Below are 10,271 nucleotides of genomic sequence, written 5' to 3' on the forward strand. Positions count from 1 at the left end.
CCTCAATTGTATTAAGCCGAGCCCTATCTGGCCGTGCAACACTCACAGTGTCACATACTGTACTGTATGCAGAAGTATTATTTTAAGCAAGACATTAAGTTGACGAAACACTCGTGTCTTAGACGGGGCAGTGATATCATAAACCTGTTAATGTACGCATTCAAACACTTTTTCTGTTACCAGCTGTATTCACCTTGCAGGTGCAGCTATGTGGCTTTTATCCTGGATACAGTGTTTAAGTCATGGATGTTTAAAGTTTAACTTCTTCATATTTGACTAATATTATAGTTTTCTTTTCATTCAGGAAGTATGACGCGCTGCGCTGTCAGTACGCTTGTCCATGTGATTGGTCAAATGTTGCTAGCCCCGCCCCTTTCATGTCGTCGTAGGACCGCTTAGCGAGAGCGCGTTTGTTTTGGATTAGGTAAACCGGGTAACTCAATATCCAGGGTATGTTCTACTGGATTCGTAGTACAGGCCTCTGGAGGGGACTTGCGTTTGGTATAGTATGTATTTTTATTCTTGTGTTTCTATAAAAAGAGAAAACTAAGATGCTTTTTCAGTTAAAACTAACTTAATAAATCAGATACATTTTGTCAACGATACAATTTGAGCTGAATTGTGATTTTTTTATTGTAGCTTTTTTGTTATTTTTTTTGCATATTGTTGTTTTTATTTGTGTTCTTCTAAAGTAAGTATCATGTACTTAAAAAAACCTCATTGAGATGTGTGAATTAATTCAGAGTTCTGGAGACAGTTTACTCTCATCTCTTTTGGGAAAGTGGGATTTGTTTTTGATCGATGGTAATAGAAATACAATAACAGGATTTTAACTGTGAAATCAGTGAGAGTAAACCCACATGGGATCTGAAAGCAGACATTAAAGAGAACTCACCTGCAGTTTTCCCCAAAGGCGACATTTACTGCAGCCGACGCAGTCCATGATCCTGGAGATGTTTTTAAAGTGGAGGCGAAACTCCTCCTGAAGGATGGAAGAGAGGAGAGGTTTAGAGTCGATTTGAAAGAAATTGTAAAGAACGTTCAGACATTTTTTTGTTAAACGTGGTGTTGCTGATGAGCTCAATTACATATATTAAAGATTTTTTTAATTTAACGATTCCACAGACACATACAAATAAAACAAACAGTTGGACTTCTGGCTTTGACTGCTAATTATACCAAGAGCAAACACACCTGCCCTGTCAAACAATGGTAACAATGGACACACGAGATGAGATATTGGTTTAGATTTTGGATTCACCTACCTTTAATATTTTGGCTTCAATCTTTTGTCCGGCGAACATGGACTTCTCATCAAAGTGCATTGGGAAAGTTCTGCAAAACAAAGGAAGCCGTTAGTCTTATAACAACGACTGATATTATAATTAACCTACATAGCGTGTGCCATAATGGATCCCCTGTCTTTTAACTGCAAACCAAATACGGGTAAAAAAAAAAAACCTGAACTCAGAGTTAATGTTTAATAAATATATTATTCTGTTAAGATATACTTTTACATTTTAGCCAAAGTTTAAGTAGGGAATTTAGTTTTTAAAAACCTTGAGGCTGAAAGGACCCAACACAATGAAAATTGCACTTTGGTAAAAAAAAGGTTTTGAGGATGTGATGTTTTCAGGTAAATCAACAGGTGAACACTTGGGTTACTTTCATCAAAATGTAAACTATTTCAACACCAGTGTGAACTTGCATTTATTTGATTGGACGGTGCAGAGAGCCAGCGCTGCAGGAGGATGTTGTAGCAAACCCAGGTTCAACTTAAGGTTGTAAAAAAAAAAAAAAAAATGTCTCTGACAAAAGTTTGTTTTGCTGCAGCCTCCTTCTTCTTCCACACAGTTCATAAGTATCAGTCCAAGTACAACTTCATATCAATCTATCCAAAAGTTTTCAGTCAAGACCAACCAACTGACGGTCGGCAGAATCTAGATTTGTTTGCAAGTGTTGGTTGTGCTGTTTTATTTTGTATTTGTTATTACTGCCGAATTGTATTCCATGTAATTACTGCAATATTTTACTATATTTTTTTATTATTTCTAAAAAAAAATGTATGTAATTTTGTATGTATGCACCACCACATCAAATCAAATTCCTCATACGTGTAAACCTACCTGGTGATAAACCTGTTTCTGATTCTGATTGATGAAAGTGAATAACATCCCCTCTTACTTGATCTCATCGAAGAACTGCAGCAGCAGCTCCTTGGTGTTTCCGTCCTCCTGCCGGTTCCCGGTGTAGAGGTTGACGAACGCTCTCTCGAAGTACGGAGAAACCTTAGAGAGCGCGCGCAGCTCGATGAGGTACAGGAAGTAGAGGTTCTTCAGCCGCCGCGTGCCCTCGCCCTTCGTCTCCGCCGTGTCGAAGCGCTGACGAAACTCCTGAACGTTCGGACCCCAAATCGACCGGCCCCAACCCTCTGAGGAACCAAACACACAAACACAACTTTTACTACACGATACAACACGCAACCGTTTGTTTAACACACTGAAGCCCAGAAACAAAAGTAAAAATATGTTAAACTGTAACCAAGTTATTTTAAAAAGGTATAAGTCGGGCATTTTATCTTTATCTAGCAGCTCTTTTCTGACAAATATTATCTTTATTTCAGCATTCTTGAACATTTGTTACTGTGAAAATTATGTTGTTAGACCTGTTTAAAATATTTACAACGTTTTGCTTTTGTAACGTTACCTTTAAGTTATTCATCCCTTTTGACATTTATCTTAAAACTGCAGAAGAAAAACCTTGAAACCGAGTCAGGCCCACTGCAGCTGTTTGGACAACATTTAACATTGAGAAGTTTTCCTTCATTTGTTTATTTTATTTATGTATTTGTTTCTCTGGCAGGGACATTGCACATTAATAAACACTTAAAACATGAAATAGGCCAAGCGTAAATATGCCGGATTTAGCTTTGAGCTACTTTCCACCCGCAGCCCCTCACATAGAACATTAAGAAAACGAAAATTACAAACATAGCCGTACAAATATATAAAATGCAAGAAAAGTGCAAGAGTAAGAGAAGAATACCTAAGTATTTAGGACATGGAAATACATTTACAGAAGATGTTCTCCAAAAAATAATTTATATGCCTTAAAGTAAGGTATTAATATGATTTTGTAGGTAGATATTCAGGCATCATATGAGGAAATGTATATACACTTAAAGGTGGGGTAGGTAAGTTTGAGAAACCGGCTCGAGATATACACTTGTTATATTCCATGGAATGCTCTTAACATCCCGATAGCAATGAATATCTGAAGTGCTTTGACAAAAAAATCCATACAATATGTAATCTGTGGAAGCCCTAATACTCTAAAAAGCACGACCAATCATCTGAGCCGGCCCGGCTAAAGTAACTGGATGGCCTACCTGCCTGTCAGCCTTGTTGCACAAACTTATCTCGTGCCCTCATTGGTCATGTGCGCATTCGTGTGTGTTGGAGGAGGGGCTCTGTGAGGAAGTGGCAGATTTTCTCCGGTTGTGTATTTTCAAATTCTAGCGCACTCGAGCTGGTTTCTCCAAAATTACCTACCCCACCTTTAACAAAAACCTAACTATAAGCTTTCTTTTTTCCTTTAAAATAATAATCACAAGAATTGATACACAGTCTGGTGCAGCCTGTAGTCGTAATGAAACCCAGCTGACCTCAGTTCTGGTTTCACGTTGAATTAAGACTGAGTTAGCTTTGGTGTCACAGGGGTCAAATTAAGATAACGCTTAAAGCTGTAGTGAGATCAGTCGTACCGTCCAGCAGGTACTCGGCACACAGGTGGATGTTGATGCTGCTGTGGAGGCCCGAGATCAGCCGGTAGAAAACTCTCTTCTCTAAACACAACCCTGAAAAGGAGAGGGAGAGAAAGAAGTGAGGAGGACATGTTTTTATGTTCTAAAGCTAAGTATTATACTAAGAAATCAAGAGGAACGTATCTCTACAGATAAGATGTTATTTGTCCATATTTATAGACTTCAGTTTTTGAATTTGACATTTCTCTCTGCTACTATTGTAATGGAGGTGAAATTAATATCATTAAAATGCTTCTTCATTCCAAACACTTTATATTTGTTTTAACATGAACAGATAGGAAAAAAAGCAAGGAAATTAAAATGTTTAAGATACAAAATAAAACAAATGTTCTGCAATTTTGGGATGAAAAATGACTTAATCCATAAATGCTTCCACATGTGTTTCAGTCGATCAGATAAGCAATCAGTCAGCTAATTGTTGCAGCTCTACATGTGTGTGATTCACATTTGACATCCAACTAATCCAACTCCGACTCAGTGTTTCTGCCAGACCAGGGCTGAGAGGGCGTCCACCCCGAGAGCGGGGAGGGTGGGGGGGTTGTGACGTCACGTTGTGTCACGTGACTTGAATTTTGAATTGAGCCGTCCCTTATAGATACTATCTCTTTACGCATTAGTGATGGGAATTCCAGCTCTTTTTAGTTTAACACGGAGCCACCGCTGCGAAGCTCTGGCGCTCACAGTTCACGCGCGTGCTCCACTAGCACCCCCCCGTCAAGGCCATGGTCAAGCCTCGCCGGCAGAACACTTTCCGTCACGCTTTGCTGGCAGCGAAAAGAAGCCCACCAGACTCCTTTGCCCCTCCAACAGAGGGATGTCCTCGTCCTTCTTCCTTCTGTCCTTTTACATCTCTTTGTGAAAGCTTTTTCATACTTATCACAATCTGACAAATCACTATTAATTGAAGTTCATTCAAATGAAACGAAATGTAAAAATGCTTCACGTGTCAAATCCTTACATCCCGTGAGCTTGTTCTAGGTCAAGAGCTGCAGGAAGCAACGTTTTTAAAAGGAAGTATGACGTTGTTTGTGAACTCAAACATAAAGGGAGATGTCACAGAACATTTCCTCTGGGGAAGAAAAAGATCAAACAAGAGGAAGTTCTCACCTTCGAGCCACGTGTAGAAACCCTCTCCTGCAATGTGAGCGAGATAAAAGAAAAACTTCATCAGGTGCTTTTATGAAAAAACTCAAATAGATTCACATGACGACAGTTCAGTTTTACTCACCATCGTCGTCTCCTGAACAAAGACAGAGAAGAAGAAAAGGAGAGAACAAAGCTGAGTAAGATATCTTCTATTAATAAACACCTCTGCAACATTACAAACAGATAAACAGGCGATCTCAGGAAAAGATGCGCACATTAAGGTGTGCGTGAGAAGTCTCAGCTGCAGGCTCACGTGGGGTTTCTACAGAAATGTCTTTTAGGAATGAAAAAAAAAATACAAATCTAAATATGTAAATGATTATTTGACTTGTTTATGCTGATCAGAGGCAGATTTAAATACAGTATCGACGGTTTGTCATTAGACTTGTGGTAGGGGTATTAATCCAGGGTATATGCAGGAATCCTGAAGTCAAATGTAAAACCTTTTTTAAGACCCTTTCCATACATTTTAAGACCTCCAAATTTAATACCTTTTTAGACCTTTTTTAAGACCCTTTCCATACATTTTAAGACCTCATCGCCACTTTGAGTTCTAACCGGTTACCTTGGCGACACACTTTACCTCACATTTACTATATACAGTATTGATTGTCCTTCCTCCTTATCTTCCAACCATTTGGACACAGACTTGCATTTCCCCATAACGATGTTGTTTAACAACCGGCGTAAACGGACCTTCGCCCGCTATCAAGCAGTGAGCGTGCGATGTCCTGTTCAGATGACGTCAGATCCAACGGGATGCCATAAATAAACTACACAGAATCACACTACACACCTACGCAATGATTACATTCAGGCACACTGTAGAATCCAACCTCTTTGGACAATTTATACTTATTGAAAACAAGCTACAAAATGTAATACCTTGGAAAATGCAGTTTAACACTTTTTAATAGCCTTAATTTTCGCTAAATTGATTTATCAACTTTGAAGACTTTTTAAGACCCCGCAGACACCCTGTAATATTAAATAATATAATACTGGATGTAATGTAATGGCTGTTTAACTGATTGCAAAAGTGATCAAAAATAAGTGAATTTATTGCATTTACTTGGAAGATTTTCATTATTTTGCAAGTAATTCATTATTTAGCACCATTTGCAATATAATTATGTCGTCTTTTAGGAATAAACATGTCACTATGTTGTATTTGTACAATCAGGAATATAACTGGATGCCCCATTCGACTTACAAACATAGATTCCAAAAGATAAGCCATTTTCATTTTGGTGAAAGACCTCTAAGACCTATTGGTACATTGTGTTTAAAGTAATGGGTCAAATGTGCTGTCTCACGTGAGGCATTATGGGTAAAGATGTGGATTATAGATATCTATAAACCACTTCTCTCTCATATCTCAGACAACAAGCTGAGGTTTCCATTTTCACTTCCTTCCCGTCACATTGAACATCCTTTAAAGCTTTTAGACACTTATATGGATGTGTTATCAACCAAAGATTGTTGGCACTTAACCCTTTTAAAAAACACATTTTACTTACTGTAATAGGGATTATTATAATTCGGATAATAATGCATAAAAAAAATAACAGCCTTGAGTAAAGAGAACCATAACTTTGCAATATCCTAATTTGAGGCCTATCAGATTGGATGAGTTTTATTTAACAAGAGAAGCCAACTTTCTGTCAAATATTGTTTAAAATTGCAGCTGAGCAAAAATGAACCTTAAATATAATGAAATATAACGAAAAACCTGAACGCAGCATAACCAATTAAATAAGTGCATAATATCGAATATGACATTTGATACTAGAGTTCAGTGATAGCACACATGATAACAAGATGTTCTATTTAAGCAAAAGCCTGGGTTTTAGTTTGTTGAAACAGCAGCTGATGAAACAGATATTGATTCGTCTCTGACTCACCTCTGCTCGGAGCCAGAGGGTTCAGAGGTCGGTACACCGATCTGGGTCTGAAGACAGAACACACACTTTTATTAATCATCACAGAGGAGGATTTCCAACAGCTTTTAAATGTGGACATGTCTAAACTAAAGAAAAAAAGAGAGAACAGAAATCACTTTTTCTTAGACGCTCTATAAAAATGTATTTTAGTTTCAGTCCGTACATAACCAGTTCATTCTTACTGTAGAGTGTGAGAGTGTGTGTGTGTGTGTGTGTGTGTGTGTGTGTGTGTGTGTGTGTGTGTGTGTGTGTGTGTGTGTGTGTGTGTGTGTGTGTGTGTGTCTCACTTGAAGCAGTTTTCCTCGTAGATGCTGTTCCAGACTCTCCAGGCTGAAGGTCCTTTGTATCCGGTGTATCGCTCCGGATTCAGCAGCAGATCCACGTACTCAGAGTCTGGAGCGGTTTCATCTCACACACACACAAAACACACACACAACATATTAGACTTCAAACAACGGAGAGCATGATGACACATAAGCGAGCGTGTTGTGTAAACATGGTCAGAGCCTCTGGCTCCACAAACATACAGTGTTGAACAGAAACAACCCCATCCTGATGCATGTCTTCTTTACCATTACATCTTTCTGTGAACAAGTGGAACATTTGTTGTGAGGGTTGGTGTTCCATTAAAGGTCAGTAGGTGAAAAAGCAGGAATATCTAGAACATGTCATGGTTCCTGTAGTTCAGATAGGTCTGAGGTCTGAATGCTCACCATCGAGCTCACAGAAGTGATCCTGAGCATCGTCGTGTTTCTCCCAGTTAACGAACGCCTCTTTGCTCTGGTTACTGAAACAGGAAGTCATAGATATTTACATTAATCACAGAGGAGAAACTATCACAACATTTTAAGAAACAGAAACAACTTTAAAAGTCACTTTCTGTTATTAATATCTGAGATTTTCAGACACTCTCACCTTTTTTTAAGACTGTTTGAATAATGACTCATGACTGAGATCTGATCTATTGCATATATTTAATGTTTACAAAATTGTGCATTTAGACCAGGGGTGTCAAACTCAAGGCCCGGGGGCCAAATCCGGCCCGCGACTTCATTTCATGTGGCCCCGCAAGATTACGGTTACATGCCACTTTACAGAAGCAGGTTACCCATACACTACATGTCCCACAATGCATCTCGTTTTGTGACATGCACACTGAAGAGACTTGCAATTATTTGCCCTGGACTTCTGCTTTCAGACGTAGTTAATTACGAAGTTATTACCCCATCCGATAATAATCAAATTCAGAGGCAATAATGTAATATAATACATTATATATTTATATAGTTACAACCGGCCCTTTGAGTGCAACCATAATGTTAATGTGGCCTGCGATGAAATTGAGTTTGACATCCCTGATTTAAACTTTATTAAGTATGATACGGAAAATTGCCGAAACAACTGAAATCTAGTACAGGTATGAAAGTATCTAACAGTATAACTATGAACGATTACTTAAAAAATCACCCTTCTATCAATAATAAAAGTCAGAGTAATCAAGTGTGCTCCTTTAATAATAATTAATGCGATAGACATTTTCTTACCACACTATATTTATTATTTGGGAACATGGAATAACTGTTTTTTCATAAAATACAATTAAATATGTATTTAAAAAATAGTTTTTTTTACAGATTTGTGCCTGAGCAATCCCAAAAACCACTTCAGAGGAAACTTCAGGGATCCACAGCGTCCCTCTTTTTGAATAATTAATTCCACTTAAAAAAAAAAATCCACCAGCAGCTTAAGATAGATGTTAAGAAATAGTGAACTATACTATAGAAGGAAATGGGCTTCCAATACGTCCATTGTTATATAAACAAAGCCCTGATGTTACTTTATGTGACGGTGCACAGAGTAGGAACATTTTTTCTCTCTTCCTGTTATTGTCACCATTATATTTTTAGACCTGTTGGTTGAGCGAGTCGAGCAAGTCTTTAAACACATTGCTCTATATTTGTCGTTTCAGCATAAATGTATCTATGGTTTAAATATCCCTCTCAGGTCAGTCAGCTGAGAAACCTCCAACAGCTGCACATCAGATGTTAGTGAATGTTTGACTTTACTATCAGCTGTGAAGCCGCTTTGCATTTTGGGTAAATGAGCTGCTGCAGCTGACTGTGTAAAAAGTATTTGCGTGTGTGCAGTGGGAGATAAAGCAGACAGGAGGGGGGTGTGTGTGTGTGTGTGTGTGTGTGTGTGTGTGTGTGTGTGTGTGTGTGTGTGTGTGTGTGTGTGTGTGTGTGTGTGTGTGTGTCACCTCAGGGTGCTGTTGATGGCGCCCAGATTTTTGGCCTGTTCACACTCCGTCACGTCGGAGACCGTATCCGCTGGCTTGGAGTACTGAGACAAAAAACACTACAGCTGTTAATGCCATGTTTATAATAAGAACATGTGGATCTGAAACTGACATTAAAAATAGCTGATGTCGGTAAATCACAATCAGAATAGAGTGAAATTAAATAAATAAAAAATGTATACAATTGAAATATATTATTTTAAATGTATTATAATTGTACATTGTCATTCCTGTGTGTGGATCTGTAAAGCCCCCTAAGATAAACTCATGTTGTGATATTGGGAAACACAAATACAATTTGATAAACATAATTAATTTAGTAAAATGTCCAAAACAATATCAAAAATATAGAAAGACTTTTGTTAGCTGTCAAAAAATATGTTTTTCTGAATGAAATACAGTTCAGAATTGACGTATTTTAAATAAATGGAAACATGGAAATAATCAATAAAAAAAAATACTGAGATTCAACATTTAGACCACGCTTTACTACAATTTATTAAACATGGTACGGTCATGTAAGTCAACAAGTGATGTTTTTCTTTGTACTGTTTTCTGATTTGATGTACTATTTCTTTGAGCACCAGGAAAAGCGCTATAAAAATGAAATGTATTATTATTATAAAGCAGATCGAAGAGCTCTATAATTAGGTCATAAACTCAACTGAGTCATGTGTGAGGTCCAACATGGAGGCAGTGTATACGGCCACACTTTCAGAGATCACCAGAGAACCTTTATAGTCAGGGGTGCACATAACTTGTTTGCCCTGGTTCTCAATGGAGCACCTGGAGATGTTGCTTAGTGCTCATCCTTAAAATGAAATAAACCGTACATTTTGAGGGGGGTCTTGACTTTATTTGCCAGACACACGGCACTGAACACACATGCAGAGGTGAACACAGGACACACATGCAGAGGTGAACACAGGACACACGTGCAGAGGTGAACCAGGGCTCGACATTAAGGGCTGCCCGATGGCCATCTAGTATTTATCTCGGGCAATGAAGCCTCACCTGCTGGTTGCCCGATCGGGCAATCTATTATGCCAGCAGCTCGCGG

The 10,271-nt window shown here is 38.3% G+C and overlaps 1 protein-coding gene across 1 annotated transcript; it reads right to left on the bottom strand.

The window, feature by feature from the left end:
• Positions 1–764: 764 nt before the first annotated feature.
• ero1b (endoplasmic reticulum oxidoreductase 1 beta) lies at positions 765–9,255 on the bottom strand (the record flags this gene model as incomplete). Its single annotated transcript, XM_010785280.1, has 11 exons — positions 765–770; positions 896–982; positions 1,266–1,335; positions 2,185–2,431; positions 3,764–3,856; positions 4,931–4,957; positions 5,052–5,063; positions 6,874–6,920; positions 7,200–7,320; positions 7,626–7,699; positions 9,173–9,255. Coding segments are annotated over 11 exons (867 nt in total), but the record flags the coding sequence as incomplete, so codon positions are not given.
• Positions 9,256–10,271: the final 1,016 nt, after the last annotated feature.

The sequence above is a fragment of the Notothenia coriiceps genome, unplaced genomic scaffold, assembly GCF_000735185.1.
Source record: "Notothenia coriiceps isolate Sejong01 unplaced genomic scaffold, NC01 NC01_scaffold00027512, whole genome shotgun sequence".
Classification (NCBI taxonomy): Eukaryota; Metazoa; Chordata; class Actinopteri; order Perciformes; family Nototheniidae; genus Notothenia; species Notothenia coriiceps.